This window comes from Myotis davidii, unplaced genomic scaffold (assembly GCF_000327345.1).
Source record: "Myotis davidii unplaced genomic scaffold, ASM32734v1 scaffold1497, whole genome shotgun sequence".
Taxonomy (NCBI): domain Eukaryota; kingdom Metazoa; phylum Chordata; class Mammalia; order Chiroptera; family Vespertilionidae; genus Myotis; species Myotis davidii.
Window position 1 is genome coordinate 632,499 of NW_006290147.1, and position 21,845 is coordinate 654,343.

General features: G+C 42.4%; 1 protein-coding gene across 4 annotated transcripts in view; it reads right to left on the reverse strand.

The window, feature by feature from the left end:
- The window catches only part of ELOVL5 (ELOVL fatty acid elongase 5), a 78,519-nt gene that overhangs the window by 19,812 nt on the left and 36,862 nt on the right, over window positions 1–21,845 (reverse strand). For 3 of the 4 annotated variants that reach the window (XM_006763195.2, XM_015563566.1, XM_015563567.1), the window contains 2 exons: window positions 6,334–6,399; window positions 2,975–3,162 (listed from right to left, as the gene is read on the reverse strand). In XM_006763195.2, coding sequence (XP_006763258.1) covers window positions 2,975–3,162; window positions 6,334–6,391 — 246 coding nt within the window. In that variant the 5' untranslated portion in view covers window positions 6,392–6,399. Of the gene's footprint in view, window positions 1–2,974; window positions 3,163–6,333; window positions 6,400–20,594; window positions 20,615–21,845 lie in introns of those variants that run through there. The other variant, XM_006763194.2, reaches the window with a different exon arrangement.

Genomic DNA, 21,845 nt, shown 5'->3' on the forward strand with positions numbered 1-21,845 from the left:
GGTTTGGGACAAGGGGAAAGACAAGTAGATAGTTAAAAAAAAAAAAAACAAAAAACAAAAAACAAAAAAAAGTGGGGCATTTATTCAGATGAAATATGCCCTGACTCTGGAAAGGAACCCATAATTTTTATGTTTGCTACAGGGGGACTTTTACAAAGCTGAGTTAATGCAAACTAAGTTGTTTCTCTTTAATAACTTCAAATTTTATTTCTGAATAAGAAATAAGATCACCATTGATTGTATCTTAGACAACCCATAATTTAACAAGTAAAAGCTAAAAGGCTTGCATAAAGTCCTATACTTTCAATCTAAAACGTCTCACTGTTCAAATATACTTCTAATCAGGGATCTATGACCTCTTTCCTGGAAATAAACACCAAATTCATGAGGTAAGTAAAAGTAATGCCACGACTCCTTCTTAATTTTCTTCCTAACAAATGCATAAACTATGAACAAGTCTACTTTCTTTCTACATTTGAAACTCAGTTACTCGATGTTAAAACTGCCATGTATTTACTTTCTTCTAGCAATTTTACAGTTTCTATGATTACCAACCATTTCCTTCTTATCTCTTTTCTGTCAAGATTTCTCCTGGTCTGCTTCAGTTAAGACAACTTTTTTTTGTCTTAACCTAGAACTTGCAAAGGCAGCTGTGAATTCACGCCACAGGATTAAATAAACAAAAATATCAATGACTAAACATTTATTTTTCAAATTCTTTGCAGACCCAAATATGTAGATAAGCACGAGGGTGAAGATTAATAATCATGACCATGTCAATTGTGTGACCACAGGCAAACAACTCTAACTCTTGGGATATTTCTCTGAAACCAGGGCCCGCTAGGCTCCACGACTGCCTCAGCTTGTTCTGTTCTACAGCTCCCTGGCTGCCCTCCTGCTTTAATCCCTAGAATATAAGTGCTAAGTACAAAAAGAAAAACCGGTAGCGAAAATGAAACTAAAAAACTTGACAAACGATTTGTTATCATGCTATTTCTGATGAGATTATGTCAGTAGAGAGGGGGAAAAAAAAGCCAAGTGTAACAACTATCGTTTAAGTTGGAGTATCAAGGCTTATTTTAAACTCAGGCATATCTGACCTGGGTACAGTTTATAGTCTTAATTTGATTTAAGGAATTATTGCCCCCCTTATCTATGACTTCTCTATGAATTTTAAATTGTGAGTTCAATTGTTATTTTCCGTCTCTGTATATCGCTTAAATCTCTATAGTCAATGCACAGGCACTGCTCAGTGCCTTCTATTGTGCTCATGAAGCTGTCAGGAGAAAATCTATACTTATTAAATGCTTTCACTCACTTATACAAAGCAGCAATTTATGCAGCACTTCTCCCCTCTTCACCAGGAAATGATCTGTTTAAGAGAGGTTACATGATGAAGCTGCTGCTGTAGCTTAGGGTCAGAGTAACATTCAAGGCATCAGGTGCTTAAGTTCTATAAGACTTAATAATCTTACATATTTTTTTCTCTAGACGACTACTATATGTAATAGGAAACCTATAAGAGCTTTCTTAATGAAATAGCTCTAGCATCTATCAATTATGAGAAAGTAAAAGGTTCATTCTAAAAAACCTGCCAGCTGGCTGCGGTTGTGTCCCTTGGACACACAGAGATGGGCACAGTGCTGGGCCCAGAAGTCCCTCCTGTGCACTGGCCCTGCCTCCAGTCCTGCCATCTCCATCTTGCAGGCTAATTATACTGCCTTTGTTCTAGAATAGGACAGAAACAAAGCAGAAGAGGAATTGTAAGCATTTGACAGAGAGTCAAGCATAAAAGTAATGATACGTAGCATCTAGTGTTGTAGTTACTAAATCGTTACCATGGCTTATGAAATACGTGTGGGAGAACAAGACACAGACCTCCCACAGCTACAATACCTCTGATGATCAAATGCAATGTTTCCCAATAGCTTATACACCCATATCCATCCTCATACCCAGCCAGCCACACGCAGACAGGGAGCCATCACAGCCTGAGGCTGACGCAAATTTATTCTTTCTTTAAACACTAATTTTAAGATTTGTATTCAGCACTCCCCTTCCTTCTCCCCTTTATCTTATTCACTACTCCGTGGAGAGTTAAAGCCACAATAAAAGGTCAAAAATCTGAACAGGACTGCTTAAAAGTGTCTGTTGGGGGTATGGCTTAATTCTCCATCTCACAGATGTAGCCATAATTCTGTGTTGTAAGACACTTGTGTTGTAAGCCTGAAAGGTATAGTCCTTCCCCTAAAATTGTGCTTACTACTGGAGGGCAGTCCGCCCGCCCTCCTCAGCTTTTAAAGGCTGTATTACTATACTTTGCAAAATAGGAAGGACATAGTATCGATTCTGGTTTGTCTTTCATTTTTATTTAAGCTACATTTGACTTTGAGATTATCAATGTGGTCTCCAACATTCCAGTTATATAGAAGAAATAATTGGGACTGAACATATGCAAACCATTCAAACCTTAACATAGATCTCCTATCCACTCTTCTTAGCTTTTAAAAATAATTTGTCACATCTCAAACCTATTTACAGTTACCAGATCAGGATAGAGGCTGACTTACCACAAACACACATAAACACTGGTAACACCCACTTCCTTCCTCCCTACCTCCAAACAAGAACCACCTATTAAATACTTATAATAAAGTGCTCACAGATCTGTTTTTCACGTTTTGTTCATTTTCCACTCTTTATTCTGCTCGCATAAGAGTATTTCTGAAATATTTATTTTACTTCTAAATATAATACAAAACATGAGAATCAATAGCAAAGGCTTCTATTTTACATATTCCAGAGGGCAAATAACGCTGGCATTTTGAAATATCAATTTTCAAACACACTCAAAGTATATTAATGTACTTGCTCGCCGAGTTCCCCTACCACCTTCTGCATTTAGGAACACAACTCAGGATAGCAACATGAGCAGAGAGTTAAGTGAGAGAAAGCCCGTGAATCTCAGACCTACCTCACAGAACATATAGAGCGACAGCAAGGTGAGCCCAAGGTTATACACCACTAAAATCCTTCGGCAAGCGAGCGGCTGCCTGTTCTTCATGTATTTGGGCCCCAGCCATACAATTAGTAAGTATATGGTGGAGAAGATGAAAGTAGGTATATAATTGTCCAGAAGAAACCATCCTTTTACTCTGGTATCTGGAAAATAATAAAGGAACAGTAGTTAGTGATCACCACAACCTTTTTCAAATATAAAAAAAAAAAATCTCTAACCACAACTTTATAATAGTTTCCTAATACTAATGTTCCTATTACCAATGGAGCAACAAGAGGAAGCGTTGAGTTTTCGGTCTATATCATCCAAGATGAAGCTCCCTGGTACATGTTCTGAACAACGATGTGTATATTACTCATGATTTTTGCTAAGTAAAATAATAATTTAAAAAATCCTTTCCAAAAAAACCTTAAAAAAAGAGAGAAAGCTAAATTTTCCATTAACTGGGTTTATCAACAAGGTTGGTTAAATTATGCATGGGGTAATGAAACCCTAGACACGGCAGTCTTTGAACTCCCAAGTCCTCCATCTCAGCCAAGAGTCAGCAAGCCCTCCCAGCATGCAGACTCAGAGGCGATGTGCCACTTAGCCAGCTTAGTGACAGTCACTGATTCGGCAGGCAGCATCTGCTCGGAGCGCAGCGGTCACCAGCACAGGGCACAGTGATTTTTTTAAAGTGAGGGTGAAGCAGCAATGACCAGTAAGTGACTATTTAAGGTATTAAGGAACCATGTGAGGAATAGAGGCTTGAGAAGACCTACATAGTTTCCAGGGAGCTACTTGGTCTAGGAAAGAACTCCCTTGCTCCCACCCCATTTCCTAGGCAGGAATGAGGAGGAAAAGAAAATTAGTTCTAAGTAGCTGCCGGCAGCAATGTGACAACCTTCTCCTGGGATGGGAGTCAACTCCCTGGCAGCCAGATCCCCTAGGTGTTATCCGTCTACTGCAGTGGTTCTCAACCTTCCTAACGCCGCAATCCTCTAATACAGTTGTGGTGACCCCCAATTTCATTGTTACAAATTGAACATAATTAAAGCATAGTGATTAATCACAAAAACAATATGTAATTATATATATGTGTTTTCCGATTGTCTTAGGCAACCCCTGTGAAAGGGTCGTTTGACCCCCAGGTTGAAAACCGCTGATCTACTGCAAGATTCAATTTCTTCTTCTGGCCAACACCCAGGAAGCCACCTCTGCAGCCTGTTCCCCTCCGTATCCTGCCCTGGCGAGCCCCCAAATCCTGTGGCTTCTCCAAGGCCCCCCTCCTCTGGAGCTCAGAAGCACACGAAGGTTTCACATCCAGGATCTTCTGAGTCACAGCAGCTAAAAGAGAGAGCCTCTGTCCCTTCTCTGACCTCCTGGCTGGACCACCTTGCCTTCTCTCCAATGCTTTTTCCCTTGACCTCATAGGACAAGCCTATGTGTATTGGGAGGGCCTGTCAGCCTGCTTTCTTGCAGATACCTTAAGTTTTCCCCCAGGTTTCCTGGCTTTCCTCCTTGGCGTCAGAGGGAGATGGCCTCTCCCCACTAGTTGGGCTAGTGCGGTAGAAGGTGTTACCACCAGTTCTGTAGAATTGGTGGTTCTCAGAAGTCCGCCAGGGAAGTGGCCGGCCCCAGTGAGCTCAGCACGGGGATTCTTAACACCTTTGTTTTCAGCTGTCAATTCTGAGAAAACAAGTTCCCACTTAGCAACTCACAGATGTTTGCATGTGAGTTATGTTTCAAAACAAAAAGCATACACACAGAAATCTCCCATTTCCTTTTACTTGAAGTTCTGTCTACACCTGGCTTTTTAAGTTTTATAACAGATCTTCATCTTTCCATATTAGCCAAGTATCCAACCTCCTTCCATAGAGCCTAGTACTTCCCGGGCAGCTGGGACCTAGCTAATCATGGTCATCCTCACCCACTCTCTGGTGACAGGTGCAGACATGGGCATGTGAAGCAAAGATGGCCACTGAGCTTTGAGAAGATGACAGCTGGTGAGGGGCTCTGGGAAGGGTTTCCTTGTTCGTAAACCCATGCAGATGAGATTTCTTCCTCCTCTGCAGCCATCCCACCAGGACGTGTGGGGGACCTGTTCTGAGGACAGAGCTGCTGCTGTACTGAGGATGCAAAGTAGAAAATGACAAGAACAGGGATTGCTTAACAGCAGTCAGCCCCTGAAATAACTCAGGAGTTGACCTTGTAATGCAAGCTAGTAAGTTTTATTATTGTTTCAGCTAGCGAAAATGGAATTTTGGGGTCCCGTAAAGCTGAAGTGGGGCATCGTCCCAACACAAGCATACAGAGGGATCTAACTTTCTTTTCCATGGGCTGCACACAAATGTATTTATATTTAACCTGTCCCCTATGAATGGGCATCTAGGTCATTTCAGTTTTGACAAGCAATGCCATAAGGAGCATCCTGATGTTCATCTTTGCATAATTGATCAAGATTAGTTGTAGGATAAATTCTTAGGAGTCAAACAGTTGAGTCAAAGGGCATGCGCATTGTAGTTCCAACAGAAGACACAGCTACCCTCCAGAGAGGTTACACCAACTTAGGCTCGCTCTCCACATCCTCACTGTCACAAATGGCATCACACACGATTTCATCTCTGCCTTACAAATAAACTGCTGCTTTCTCCTGAGTTTTAAAAATCATGAGTGAAACCGAGAATCCTTTAAAAGATCTATTTTAAAATTGCAGTTTCCCTGTAAATTATCTCTGTGAACCTAAAAAGTTCCTTCTTTATAGGTCAGACCCTGAGAAACATTTTTGATGACATTAAAGGAAGGCAATCAAGGAGCTGATTTACTTCCTAAGAGATAATAAAAGATGAAGAGATGGTAAAATGTGAGTGCATGTGTATATATTTACTTGTTGACGTGACACAATGTGGAAGGACATTAAAAAGCCCTGACAATGGTCAAAAGGAAAGAGTTTTAGACTCCTAGTGCAATAGTGCATTTTGGAAGCCAATTTCAGCTGGAGACTCATAAGAATTGAGGAAAACATACAGGTGATAACGGTGAAATCTTGGCATTTTCAGGCTACAAGCCTGATAGCATAATTTGATTTCCTGCTAAAACAAGCAGAGGGTTACAGGAGCTGTGTCTCTGCTCCAGCAGCCGGGACGCGGCACCATTTCAGTAACCACCAGAGGACTTCTCCGAGCCCCTTGTTACCCAGGACAAGGTGTTAGTCTTATCACAGAACATGCTAATGTTTTCTAGAATATCATCACACAATATTTGCAAGTGGCTATATCCAGGAAGGGGGTGGAGGGTAGGGAGAGGAAAGGAAGCAAAACCAAAAACCACCTTACCTCGGGGGCCTAGCAATGCCTTGAAATAGGTACTAAGTGATGCATCAAAATGTTCCATTTTAAAACCTATTAAGAAAAAAAAGACATTGATTAAGCTCTACTCAAAATGCTTTTTACGTAGTATATTTCCTAAAAGAATAAATTTTCCAAGAATATGCTATACACAAGGTTAAATTCCTTATGTGAAAATATTTTTGTAAACTCACAGAAGTAACTTATCTGCTAGTTCTAATTTGAAAATGAAAACAAAAGACACAGTCCCGTGAATTCACTTTAGAAGTGCCAGTCTAAACTCCTCTCAGTCCCATAAAAACACACGCGAAGCTGAAATCTCAGTGGGGAGGCGTGAAACGGGAGGGAATGGTGGCAGACAGGAGGGGATCCCACGCGGCAAGAACAAGGCGGAGCCAAGAGGACAAAGATAGGAAGTGCTGTATCAAAGGAAGGAATGCCACAGTGAAAAGGTGGTTTTCTCTGCTTGTTACTTTTATTTTTTTTAATGCTTCATTCATGCCCACAGTAAAAAATTCAAATATTAAAAATGAAAAGAGGTCCTAGCTGGTTTGGCTCAGTGGATAGAGCCTTGGCCTGAGGACTAAAGGGTCCCAGGTTCGATTCTGGTCAAGGGCACATACCTGGGTTTCGGGCTAGATCCCCAGTGGGGGGTGTGCAGGAGGCAGCTGATCAACGATGCCCTCTCATCATTGCCCTCTCATCATTGACGTTTCTGACTTTCTCTCTCTCCCTCTCCCTTCCTCTCTGAAATCAATAAAAATATATATTTTTTAAAAGTACAAGTGAAAGATAAATACCACATGATCTCACTCATTTGTGGAATATAAAGAACATTATAAACTGTTGGATAAAAATAGAGGCAAAGAAGCATTGAACAGACTGTCAGATTATAGTGGGAAGGTAGGGGAGGGTTGTGGGGGTAAGAAATCAACCGGAAGGACTTGTGTGCATTCATATAAGCACAACCATCAGACACATGACACTGGCGGGGAGGCGGGGGAAGGTCAATGGGGAAAAAAAGTACTACTATTTGTAATATCTTAAACAATAAAATAAAATTTAAAAAAGGTACAAACAAGAGAATGAATAAATGGAACAAAAAAATGTATGTGGATAGACTATCTTTAAAAAAATAAAAATAAAAAGGAAAAGAGGTGGTAAAAAAAAAATCTTATCACTTCCCTCCAACCACAATCCCTGAAGCCCCAATATCAGGAGAAACCCTATGGTGAGATTTTTGGGTATACTTCGCAAGATTTTTCTCTTTTGCACACAAAAGAGGCCATATACTAAATGGGTGTTTTTACAACTGTGGATTGTAGACGTAGATCATATATTAGTAGATGATCAAGTTAACTTAGTATTAAAAATAATAATGAAAGTGAGAATGAATACTGTTTCATAAATCTTTAATGTTACTGTATCATATTTATAAGTATGATGTACTCAGCTGTGATGTAAAATATATTCTTAATGGGGGCGGGGTGTCACAGAGAAAAAGAAGCTTAGAAAAAAAAATACTGTTATACCAAGAAGTATGTATATACAGTAAATCCTCACTTAACATCCTCAATATGAACTATGGCAAAATGAAACCAATTTTACCATAGGCTAATTGATAAAAACAAGAGTTAAGTTCTCATGGCATCTCATCAACATTATAATGAAATTATGTTATTTGAGGACCTGCTGTATATATTACTTGCTTGTTTTCACTTAATAAAACATCTTGAGGCCCTGACTGGTTTGGCTCAGTGGATAGAGCGTCGGCTTATGGACTGAAAGGTCCCAGGTTCGATTCTGGTCAAGGGCATGTGCCTTGGTTGCGGGCACATCCCCAGTGGGGAGTGTGCAGGAGGCAGCTGATTGATGTTTCTCTCTCATCGATATTTCTAGCTCTCTATTTCTCTCCCTTCTTCTCTGTAAAAAATCAATAAAATATATTTTAAAAAAACATCTTGAGGATAGTATCAAATCAATAGCTACGTCTCTAACTCCATCCTCCAAGATTTCATAAATCCCTTATTTCCCCCTTATTCATTTCCCACTTATTCAAGATTGACATTTATAGGGCAGCTAGGCAACTTTTTATACACAAATGATCTAGATTTCCTATATTAACTATAGGAGACATACATTTTCAACTTCCCTGGCCATTACTCTTACAGAAATAACCACAAACATTTTACCTTCCAAGAGCAAAGGCAAGCATCAGTTTTATTAACCCAGCTGTCAATCATTTAATGCTACCTCTCTTCCTTGGCTTGCCACGCTGGAGCATATGTGTTCTTTGGCTAATGTGAGGTTACCTAATGGGCTCTCTCCAGCCCGGCTGTGGGATAAGAGATAGGCGAAGCCATCAATGACACTGCAAGAAGTAGCTATCAGGGTGCTGGTCCGGACGTCTGTCCAGCCCCGGAGGGGACTCAGGGAGGTGACTCACTGTCTCTGTCCATGGCTAAAAACCAAGAAGCCACCACAGAGCCAGCGGTTAGGTATACCACCTTTGACACCCAGGGTCACTAAGTCACTTCTGACATTTAAAAACATTTAAAAAATAAACAGCTCTTTAACATACTGTATTCCTAAGGCCATTCTTATCCTGAGCCATGTTCCTCCCTCAGACTGAGCCTCTTCAGGGGACAAAAATTCTAGAGCATCTTAAGAAGAATCTGTTAAACTTCACATTTCCTCAGCAGAATTTTTCTTAAAAATGTTTCCATGCTTAAATAAGAAATGTTTTATCTGTTAAAGGCTGCTTAACCTTATCTATGTTTTCATAATCTATTGAAAATCATCTAGAAAATGCAAATTTTGGAAGACAACCATCATGTTTTTGTGCAATTGAACTCACTCTGACACAATTTAACCTCGTCTGAGATGGAGTAGGCCCTGCACCTCAATCGAAAGCAAATACAGGGACTGCTCAAGGAGAAACGAGGCCATACACGCCATGACTATTGGAAGAACTAACTGCTGATGGACAAGCTGATGGACAGACTTACCCCCTTCTAAGACATTTCAAAGCTGGACCCTGCTATGACTGGATGGGTACACCGCTTACTGGTGGGCCTAACACCCAGGTACTCGGCGTGAAGGGGCTGAGAGCAGGCATACCAGGCTGCCGCGGATGAAGTGGTTCAGAGCTGGCCTCTCCTCAGACAATCTGGGTTTGAAACTTATTTTCCCACTTACTAGCAATGTAACTTTGGACAGGTCATTTAACCTCCTATCATAAAACGGGAGAATCAGTAATTGCCTCTTAAGGTTAAGAAGGTCAAATAGTGCCCTTAGGCAGTGCCTGGCGTGCAGGAAGTCCACGGTAAAGGCTTCTTACTGTGTGTTTGCCACAGGCTCAACGCCATAATGAATACTGCCCACTACCTGTGGGCACTGGGTTTCTCTGCAGGGGGACTATTGGCACTCTGTCCCTGGCCTGTCCATGAAATGCCACCAGCAAGCCCCAGCTGTTGTGATAACCACCATGTCCACTTCAAGTCCTATCACCCCCAGGAGCACAGCAACAAAGGTGGAGGCGTGCTAACACCTTGGGAGACATTCTCTAAACAAGAAAGAGGGGCTAAAATTAGCATGCTAATTAGATACACACATACCAAACACCTACAGCCTACAAGATTGCCAAACCGGAAGAAACACAAAGGAGCATGCCTGGAGACCTCGAACAAACGAGACGTTCAGGACGCTGTGAGCCAAACACAAAATCCAGTTTGCTAAATCCAGCTGTTAGAATGATGCGCACTGAAGCAAGCTGCATATACACCTTTGATACCAAGCTGTAAAAATAAGGTTCACGTAACAGTATCCTGGGATCTAGCAGCCGGAAGATCCCTGACAAGGGCAGTCAGGGGCTCATGACGATTTTTAACTAAGAGGCCTTTCAGAGAGCTCTTAGTGGCCAGTTTTGGTTTCCATGCAAGGAAGAAACAGAAAAGCTGGAAACGGGAGCACAGGAATATTTTCAAATGATAGGAAACAGACCGGTAGCGTGGAGTTAGGGAGGAGGGGAAACATGAGTAGACTTAAAAATAAAAAAATAAAAAGGCCCCTAAGAAAGTGGTACAAATGACCTGTCATTACCAGGACGATGCCCAGGACAAAGTTGAACTTGAGAAACTAGGCTAACATCACGGCAACAGAAAAACAGCTTGATGAAACATACGGCGAAATTTCAGTCCCAGTGTACTGAACCCAGCAGCAGGCTGCCACAGAGTGGGGAACTTGGAGGCACTGAAGAATTCTGTTACAACCATCTGTCCTGAATAATCTAGATCTAAACCCGTCTCGAGCAGAGGCCTGTGGAAGTGGTAGGTGCAGGAGACTCCTGTCTTTCTCAGACAGAACATCTCCACACAAAAGCACACTCGAGGGGTGGGCGTCAGCAGCAGCACATCTGTCTCACACTGCGTTTTTCTCCGCTGGAGAAGGCTTCTCTCAGGCTTGCAGAACTTTTCACAAACTTGGGAGCACATAAAATAGCTAGTGATCCTGGCCAGTGTGGCTCGGTGGGTGAGTGTTGACCCATGAACCAAGAGGTTCGATTCCTGGTCAGGGCACAGGCCAGGGGTTGCGGGCTGGACCCCCAGTAGGGGGCGTGCAGGAGGCATCCGATTAATGTTTCTCTCTCATCCTTGATGTTTTTATCTCTCTCTCCCTCATCCTTCCTTTCTCTAAAAATCAATAAAAAATATATTTAAAAAAAATCTAGTGAAAAGTCTCTGAAAAGACATAAGTGGGAAATATAGTTTTCAGAGAGAGTCGCTGAAAGCCTGTGTTGAAAGGAAGGAGGATGCTCAGAGCTGGGCTTACTGACCAGCAGAGTCCTGATCCATGGCTCACAGGCCTGCTTCTGTGCCGGGCTCCGCCGTGTTAAAGGTTTTCCCCAAACTGTGCTCCTACCACGCCCACAACCAACATGCGCTATAACCTCCTTAGACAGGTTTGTTTTTACACAAGTCACCAAGAGACACCGGCACCAAAGGTTTTCTTCCCTCCTTTACTCCACATAATGTCATTTTTGTCTAGCCAGCTACACGTTTCCCACCCCTCGCTCCCGTGTGCACGTTTCTTCACATCACACACTTCCTGGGTGCCTCCTATGTGCCAGGTGCCTTACTAAGGCCCTGAGGGAACAAAAGTCCAGGCTGGGGTGGGAACACACACATACAAAAGGTTATATAATGTAACTGATGGCAAGAAGAAATAAAGCAGGCTGAGGGGTTGGGCTCACAGAGTGGGAATTGCAGTTAGAGAAGGTGACCACAGAGCAGGGACCTGATGCAGAGCGCCAGCACCTATCAAGAGAGAGACAGGTGAGTGGCATGGTCCCAAGGTCAGGGCTGCTTGGCATGTTCAAGGACCCCACGCCAGGCCAGGGGTAGAGGGCAGGCAGCAACTCAGAGAGGCCTGTCCTCCACTCCCTGCCCGGAGCCCCGACCTCGCTCAGAGGTGGTTCACAGATAGCAATCACGCAGCGTGACTTGCAGAGAGCATGTGGCCACAGGCTGAGAACAGAAGACTGCCAACCCTTAACTGCTCACTGCCACCATCCCCTCTTGCTCCGGCTGCAGACTGCCTGACAGCACTGTGCCCTTTTCCTTCTCATATCCCTCGCTGAGCCTATCTGCTGTGCCACAGGCACAGAACAAAAGGTGTCAGCAAATGAATTCTTCACTGCCAGACTGGCCCGGTCCACCCCGCTGGGTAAACAGGGCACTTGCTGAGCTGCCTGTGGGCCAAGCGGCCTGAGGGCCGAGCCACACTGTTTTGTACTTTTCTAAAGGAATGGGGGAGGCACAGGGCCCTGCAAAACCCTTGATACTTTGCCTGTTGATCTGGAATCATGGGAACAGCATGACCCACTTTGCACAAAATGTCAACCACACTCCCAGGCCTGCAGCCTGCCTGCCTGCTACAGTGCCCATCTCCCAAGCTGCACGGGGACCAGTGACATCACTTCTCAATAACCTGCGTCACTCTCCAGGCAGCTTGGCGACCTGGGTCAAGTGGGAACACAGCTGCTCTGTGCAACGGTACTAGCAAGGAGCAAGCCCAGGAGCTGGGACCACAGAAGAGGAGCTGTGGTCTGAAATGCAGCAAAAGAATAAGCCATTCTCTGATCTGGCTGGTTCCCCACATGCAGACAGGAGCAGGGGTGGTCAGCCCCTCCCAGGAAGCAGATCATGCTGACACCAACCCAAGCATAGCGTCCCCACCTCTTTAGCCGGGAGTCTCTGACACCCACTCAACCTATGGGGCTTCCCGGCACTGCAGGCAGTGACAGGTAGTAATAGGATCCATTAAAAAAAGTCCTAATCACAACAGTATCCAAAAGCTATTAACTCACTAGTTCAAGGGCGACACACGGAAAATGATGACTATGAAAACAGGATAAGGGTAAAAAACAGAGACAGGTAAGTAAATTAGAATTGATTTTAAAGGATTCCTCTTTTATGTACATTTTTCAAAAGCCACTTCACACTATCAAATTCAGGAGTGTTTTGGTAACCATGCAACTGTGTTATAATTGTGCCTCACTCTAAGTCTCTCACTAAGAAAAGCCACTCATTGGGGCTGATCATTCCCTATATTAAAAGAGAATATGGGTGAGAGTTCAACATGCAGTCACCTAAAGTACATATTAGTACAGGTGCTAGGAACTTGCCCCGGACACAGAACTAAGTGTTTTAGGGCTGAGGTGAGCATCAGGCCTCCATTCAAAAGAAACACTGGAACTACTATAGCAAAGATACAGAGACCTGGAAATACCGACGCAAGCAGAACACAAAAGGGCAAAAACCGAATCCCCGAAGGGAGCAGTGCTCATGCGGAAAATCCATCTGTCTATTAGTTAGCTCTCTGCGGGAGTGGCTTGCCCAGGTGAATCATCCGCATGAGGTTAAGCAAGCATTAATGTTCACTTTGATCCAATATCAAACGGAGTCTGCTGGAGGCTTGTGGGGGAAAAGACACTATAATAAGCTTTACAGCATCCCCCCTCCCCCCTTCTTTCCATTTGGCTCCCAAAAGGGACAACAAAATGTGAGAGGATTGGGGGCAGGCGCCAAAGGAAGAAGGTTGCTGGGCTTAATGAGAGATGGTGTAGTCAGTTGCTTCCATCACAATTCTCTAGATGAAGATGAGAATTATTATTATTTAAAATCTTTATTGCTGAAAGTATTACATATATCCCCTTCCCTCCCCCCCAACCCCCCACTGATCCCTTCTAGCCCACTTCTGCCCTCTTCCCCAGGCCTTCACCACCCTATTGTCTGTGTCCATGGGTTATGCATATAAGCATTCAAGTTCTTTGGTTGATCTCATCCCACCTACTCACCCATCCCTGCCTTCCCTCTGAGATTCCACTCTCTGGATCTATTTTGTTCAGTTTATTTTGTTCATTAGATTCCACATATGAGTGAGAGCATGTGATACTTGTCTTTTTCTGGCTGGTTTATTTAGCTCAGCATAATACTCTCCAGGTCCCTCCATGCCATCTCAAAGGGTATGAGATTCTTCTTCTTCTTCTTTTTTACTGCTGCATAGTATTCCATGGTGTAAATGTACCACAGCGTTTTTATCCACTCATCTACTGATGGGCACTTGAAGTTGAGAATTATGTTGGGAGCAACATATGAAGTTATCTGCCTTGATAAAAATGCAATAGACTTACAAGTCCAGGAAGCACAAAGAGTATCAAACAAGAGGGCCCAAAGAGGCCCACACCAAGACACATCATAATTAAAATGCCAAGAGTTAAAGACAAAGAGAGAATCTTGAAAGCAAGAGGAAAGTAGTTCCCTACAAGGGAGTGCCCATACATGTCAGCTGATTTCTCAACAGAAACTTTGCAGGCCAGAAGGGAGTGGCAAGAAAAATTCAAAGTGATGAATAGCAAGGACCTACAACCAAGATTACTCTACCCAGCAAAGCTATCATTCAGAATTGAAGGTCAGATAAAGAGCTTCACAGATAAGAAAAAGCTAAAGGAGTTCATCATCACCAAACCAGCATTACATGAAATATTGAAGGGTATTCTTCAAGAAGAGGAAGAAGAAAAAAAAAGATAAAAAACATGAACAACAAAATGGGAATAAATACACACCTATCAACAATTGAATCTACAAATCAAAATAAATGAACAAGAAATCTAATGTACAAAATTAACTAATGACTAAAATAGAATCAGAGGCATGGAAACATGGAACAGACTGATAAATCTTAGAGGGAAGGGGGTTGGGGGGGTGGGAAGAGATTAACTAAAAATCTTACATGCATGTATGCATAACCTATGGACACAGACAACAGGGTGGTGAAGGCTGAGGAAGGGTGGGAACTAGGTGGAGGAGGTCAATGGGGGTGGGGAAATGGACATCTGTAATATGCTCAACAATAAAGATTTGAAATAAAAAATAAATAAAAAATACAAAAAATGCTAACGCTAATCATTCCGGCCATTTATATCTGGAGCAGGAGAAAGCAACTTGGCAAATGAAAAGGACTGGGATCTTGAGGCAAATCTGCTTTAAAGAATATCAAGATTAAAAAATAATTATGATAGTAAAGAAAATTAATTTCCTAAACCCACCATTAGGCTATTTGCTGACTCCAAAGCTGAGGGTTAGAGACCTTCAGGTTCTTCTTGCTGCTAAGGCGGTGGTAGTAGGGAGCAGTCAATTTGCTTTAAGAGCCTCCTTCCTGTGCAATCAGTCAAGTCACGTTGCTTTCGGTTTAAAAATGTGTTTATTGCAGACGTGTACCTAGTGTTTAGCATAACTTCCTCATCACATCCTCTTTTATGAGTGTATGTTTTGAATTGTCACAGTTCATCTAAAGATAAGTCAGCTGAGCGGGCCTTTCAAGTGACAAGAGGTCAGGATGAAAGTTCCCTCCCTTTTGTTTTCTCCGACCATCCATCCTTTTCAACAGTCAGCTTGTGTTAAGCAGGCATGGGAACATTCTCCAGACCGGCTGCCAATAACACAAAAAATTAAATGGCACTTTAACTTGGCAGTCACAACACTGCTCGAATTTAAAAAGGTTTTACTGGGTTGGAGAAAATCAGCTCAAGGAATGAGAGGAAATGTTAAAATATAAAACACTGTCCTAAAGACCATAAGGGAAACATCTAGGGCTGGCACACGTTTAGCTATGAAAGAACACTGACAACAGAATCCCTTTAGAATGTCGGCATTTAACCCAAGGGCTCCAGATTAAATCTTGGGTGTAGCGAAGTACCTGCCACGTCAACAGTGGTAGGGTCATTCTGACACTCCAGAAATCTAGGCTTATTTTTTCCCCTCATAGAATTCTCATACTTGCTAGCCTCCATTCTAAGGCCATAACAAACTCTTGTTAATAACGATTCCCTGATAAGGGTCATTTTTTCCTGCATACATCATATATATGTAGAGAAAGAACACAGCCCTATTTGGGGCCTTAGATAAGTAACTGCAAAATTTGGGCACCGATAAGCACTATAATGTACTGCTACAGGATAGCTCCAAGGTCAAAGGAGGCAGACCAACCTCATTCTGGTATAATGAACATTGGGGGAAATTTTTTAAAATGTTGCAGCAAAAATAAGATTAGACAAGGTCAGAAGATAAGCCCCCACCTCCCACTCCTTGGTTGCACCAGTTAATTAAAAAGTCCTCCATGCTAGCAATCTGGAACTCTAACAATGATATTCTACTCCTGCCTGTGACATAATCCGAAAAGGCATTTTACAAGGTGAAAGAAACACCAAAAGAATAACACACACACCCCCTTTTAACATTCAAAAGAATGCTTTATGCTTTTCCTACTCAGAGAGAGGAAGATATATTTTTCTACTTTGGAAGGAAATACATAAATATATGTGGTCTAAGAAACTCAGGCGTAGATAATTTTTCAGCAGCGTGAAGAGGCAGAGTAACATGATCTTAGGACTGTATTCTTGGGGAATTCTCACAGCTAAAGAACAGAATGTACCATCGAATTCAAAATTCTTCCTCCAGTTCTCAGCAGGGGGAGATAAGGACCCCGCACCCCCATTCACTTAACCAACAAGCATTTGGAGAGGGGTTCACTGTAGAAAACTACTCTCATAGAATTTCATTGCCTTAAAGATGACGACCTAATTTTCATCTGAAACAAGAACAAGAAGCAGTAATGACTTTGCTCGGTTGAAGCACACTGTCTTTGGAAAAACAACGTTAATCCACATACAGAATGCTCCTTGCAGGTGGATGAAGGCCAGTTTGCCGCAGATGGACTTAGATCTCAGCTCTCACAAACAGCCTGCTGACAGTAACTAATTAATCCCTCAAGGCTGCAGTGAGACAAGGCAAAAGGTCCACCGAGTGCTGGGATCGTGTCATCCCCTTGACTTGTTTTATTTCTATGCTCCCAAACATCCTCAGAGTCACTGCCCTTCACTCTACCAGTCATGTGAAAGGCAGCGAGCGACTCACCAAATTAACAAAGACCTTATGAGTGCCTACTATGTGCCAGGCTATATACTGCTCATTAGGAAAGCAACAATGACAGGGACAGACATGACCTTTGCCCCACCTAAAGCAGTAAAAGCAGGGTGCAAAGACACCTGTGGGTCATTCTCTTTTGGGTAGCAGTGGTTAGGAGCACACGCTCTAGAGCCTGACAGGTTCAAATCCCTGGTCCGCAACTTACTGCATGTGTAACAACCTCAGGAAGTTACTTTGTCTTTTCCTGCCCATCTGCAAAATAAGTACCCGTAATGAAGTACCTTCCTCATGTGATTAAATGAGTTGATGATGTAAAATACTTAGAATAGTGCATGGCACACAATAATTGCTGCAAACATATTTATTTCTATAACTATCATCATTACAAAGGTCTTTGGCATTGACCAGCTTCACATCCAGTGATTATGGAAGTTTTTTGCTAAGCATTAATCTGAGTTCACTGCAAAATCCACGGGCAATGAAACTTGCCCACACCCACACCTCGCAGCTGTTATTCTCCACTTTGGATGGAATCACATAGTGATACTTGTGAATCAAGAATTTTTAAGAGTCACTAGATACATTGCTCTAGAAGAGTGATTTTCCTATATAAATATATTTAAAATATAAAAAAATGTATTTCCTATCAAACAACATGTTGCCACGTATAACCAGCTATTTTGTGTTGGCTGTTGTCATTTTTAATTTCACAATCCAGGGAAAAGAGGTCAGTGCCCCTGACTAAATAGTCAGGTATGACATGTTTTAAAATTCTTGCGGCACACCGGTTGAAAATCAGTACTCTAGAACGTGAAGGGGATGCTGGTCATTGACTTCTTTGTGAGTAGAAGAGAAGATCAGTGTTCATACCAGGACAGTTACCTGATACGCCTTTTTTATACTCCCAGCACCTAACATATAGTACAGTGATGGCAAACCTATGACACGCGTGTCACCTCTCATTTTTTTGGTTGATTTTTCTTTGTTAAAAGGTATTTAAATATATAAAGTAAATATCAAAAATATAAGTCTTTGTTTTACTTTGGTTGCAAATATCAAAAAATTTTAAATGGCATTTAAATATATAAAGTAAATATCAAAAATATAAATCTTTGTTTTACTATGGTTGCAAATATTAAAAAATTTCTATATGTGACACGGCACCAGAGTTAAGTTAGGGTTTTTCAAAATGCTGACACGCCAAGCTCAAAAGGTTCACCATCACTAATATAGTAGATGCCCAATGAGTTTATTCACTTACTGCAGTCAGAGAGGTGGCCGAGTTGACAAAGGTCACAGAGCGTGGGTAGAGACAAAGTTTGAGCCCAGGTCTCCTACCCTATGACCTACCATTCTTAAAATACCCCATTTGTAGCTTTCCAAGAAAGAAAGCATCTTCACACAGTTATTATTAGGAGGATGGTGACAATATGTATATGTATTGAGTTCATATAGCTTTTTTTTGGTGTGGGGGGTGCCCTTGATTGGAATCGAACCCAGGACCCTTTGGTCTGCAGGCCGCCACTCTATCCATTGAGCCAAACTGGCTAAGCCGAGTTCATACAGCTTTAACCATGAGAGTAAGATACAGAAGTAACTTAATTTTAAATGACACTATCAAGGTAAAAAAGAGCAAAGCTCGACAGCATTCACCTATGATGCTTGGTCATAGAGGCCTTAGAAATGAAGACCTACATGGGAAGACGGCGGAAAAGGGTGGCAATCCTCCTTGGCCTCATTTTCTCATGCCCATCATCACTTCCATTATCTCCATCACTGATAAAATTATAGGCTTATTTTTTAAGTGTCATAATTATCAGTTATGCTGTAATTATCTGCTCATTTGTTCACAATCCCCATTAAGCTCTAAGCAATTCTTCTAGGGCAAAACCTCTGATGTTCCCATTTGTATCTCCACAGAGCCGGGATCCAGCCTGGCAGAGTGCCAATTACTGGTTGGAACCACGAATGAATGAGTGTAAGAATGCATGCCTTCGTGCCTTTTAGTTCCGTATCTGTCAGCAACTCGAATCACCGAATCACCGAGGCGCTTCAAACAACAGATTTCTAGAAATTCTGATTCAACAGCCTGAAGCCTGAGATGTTCATCTTTTTGCAAAGTTCCTTGGGCAAAGGAGATGAGCGGCCTTCTTTGGGAACCACTGCTGTAGATGTAAATTTCACTTTGGGACTCAAATAAACTCCCCTGCAGCTCTTGAAGTTATGTCACTTGGACAGTAATCATATACTGACAGCACTACACTCCCAGAGTCTAGACTGGGATGGTGGTCAAGGATAAAACATTTCATTCCTACAAATTCGGTTATAATTCCGTTTGTGGTAACGCCACTATCATTTCCTGTCAAACCATCTCTCGGGCTGAAATGCAGCCCCATTAAGTTAGAGACCAGTTCTCCTATCTATCAGGCAACATGTTACACCATACATACCATGTATAACCAGTATGCATTAAGCAGTGCAAGCTCTTTCTCCACTCTGGAATGTTGTTGGAAAGAATACGTCACAGCAGGAGAGATCCCTAACCTGCCACTTCCAAAACCAGGTGTCAGTGGCCACGTTTGCAACAGCTGAGTGAGGGCGGGGAACATATCTGTCTTGTTCCCTCTAATCCCCAGCAGCTGTTCTTAGTCAAAGCAGGAATTTAGTTAAATCATATGAACTGTGTGGTGTGGGGTGCCAGCGAGAGGCTGTCACTTCCAGAAATCGTGGCACACACTTGGCCACAGTCAACGGTACTCCTTGGAAGGAGATAAGGCGCGCAATGGGCAGAAATCTGGACACTGGCTGAGATGTGGATGCTGGCTCAGGCCCTGTTATCATCAGTTCCAAACTGAGCCACTTTCTATTAGCTTCACTACCTGGATTAGAGGGTCAAGGTTTCAGCTGAATTTGGTGTCTGTGGAAGCCAGCCTCTATCCCCAGTGATCCTCTCCTAAACTGAACCAGGGTTGCGTGAGCAACCAACAGAATACAGCAAAGGATGGAACCTCACTTCTGGGATCAGGTTATAAAAGACACTGTGACTTGCATCTTGGTCAGCAGTATGTTTCTCTGTTCTTAGATCATGGGCTCTGGGGGAAGCCAGCTGCCCTGTTGTGATCGGCCCTATGGGAAGGCCCCGTGCCAATGACCACCGGAGTGAGCCTGGAAGCAGGTCCTTTGGCGCAGTCTGCTTCACCGGACCGCGGCCACAGCTGTAACCTCAATGAAGACCCCGAGCCAGAACCACCCGGCAAAATCTCTCTGGACTTTCTGACCCCCAGAGCCTGTGTGAGATAATAAATGTTTACTGTTTTAAGCTGCTAAAATTTTGCAGTAATCTGTTACTCAGCCATGGATTACAGACTTAAAACTAATGAGGTCAGTGGGGGTGGGGAGAGAGGTTCTTAAAACTCAAGTTTCCTTTCCCTTGCTAGCTTTCCTTTTGGTTACTTACACATAATCAAGACACCAATTAGAAGCATGGCCCTAAAAAAATAAATGTTCCCCTTTTGATTTCATTGAAACTGAGAAAGAAATAAAAAGCCTGTTATCTAAAGTATAGAATTTGGTTATAAAACCAATACAACACATTCCTAGCCTGAAGCTTAACAAACAAGGGAGCTAACATTTATTATCTATTGTATACCTAGCTTTTCAAAGGCTCAATAAGGAATTATCCTCATTTTATAGATGAGGAAACTGAAGTTGAGATTTTAAGTAACTTGGTCAAACAACAAACAAATGGATCCATTTAGTTACCTGCAGGTTTATATGACATATAAACCAACCGTTTTTATTGGAATTTGGGAGTTTCCCAGGCTGTAAAAAATCAAAGAAAATAAAAAATCAGGAAAGTCCCAGGGACACTGGTTACCCTACTACAGTGATGGCGAACCTATGACACGCGTGTCAGAGGTGACATGCGAACTCATTTTTTTGGTTCATTTTTCTTTGTTAAATGGCATTTAAATATATAAAATAAATATAAAAAATGTCTTTCTTTTACTATGGTTGCAAATAACAAAAAATTTCTATCTGTGACACGGCACCAGAGTTAAGTTAGGGTTTTTCAAAATGCTGACACGCCGAGCTCAAAAGGTTCGCCATCACTGCCCTACTATGTCCAAATATTGTGCTCTTTAAAAGTCACCACATAGTTGATTTTTTTTTTTTTTACCACACAGTTGATTTTTTTTAAAGCACATTTTAAAGCTATCATTTTGGCAGTTTATAATCTGCAATCAATTTTGAAATGTCACCTATGAAAATGAAAACCACAAGCTTTTCTAGTCTTTATCTCACAAATATCCAAGAAAAACTTTTTTGGTTATTCTGTGAAAGAGCAAAACAATTGCTGTTGTTATGACACAAAGTAGCATGGAAATTTTTCAGTGTAAGAATTTCTGCAAACTTCTGTTTCAAAACAGCGATCCAGTGACAAAGCACAGACAGGTACGCCCCCTGGGCCTCCACTGCTGGCCTGCCCAGCACAGCTGGCTCCAGGGCTGCGGCCCGTCGGGTGGGTTCCGGCAGAACTGCACACCAGGTCAGGGACTCCGGCAGGAGGGGCAGACAGGTGCACAATCTTCTCTTCTACAGAAGCCCTGAGACAGCCAGCTAAAGCCACTGGGATCTCCAACATTAGCGGGCACAAGTGGCCTTCATACCTGCTAGGCTAGGAGGACCAACTATCAGCAAGTTGGCACAGCCCAGATAGCTCTGGCCCTTTGTCTTTTAAAAAGATGCACACAATACCCACCAGGATGGTGATAATCATGACAACAGAAAATAACAACTGTTGGCAAGGATATAGAGCAGCGGTTCTCAACCTGTGGGCCACGACCCCTTTGGGGGTCGAACGACCTTTTCACAGGGGTCGCCTACGACCTACAGAAAACACATATATAAGTACATATTGTTTTTGTGATTAATCACTATGCTTTAATTATGTTCAATTTGTAACAAGGAAAATACATCCTGCATATCAGATATTGACATTACGATTCATAA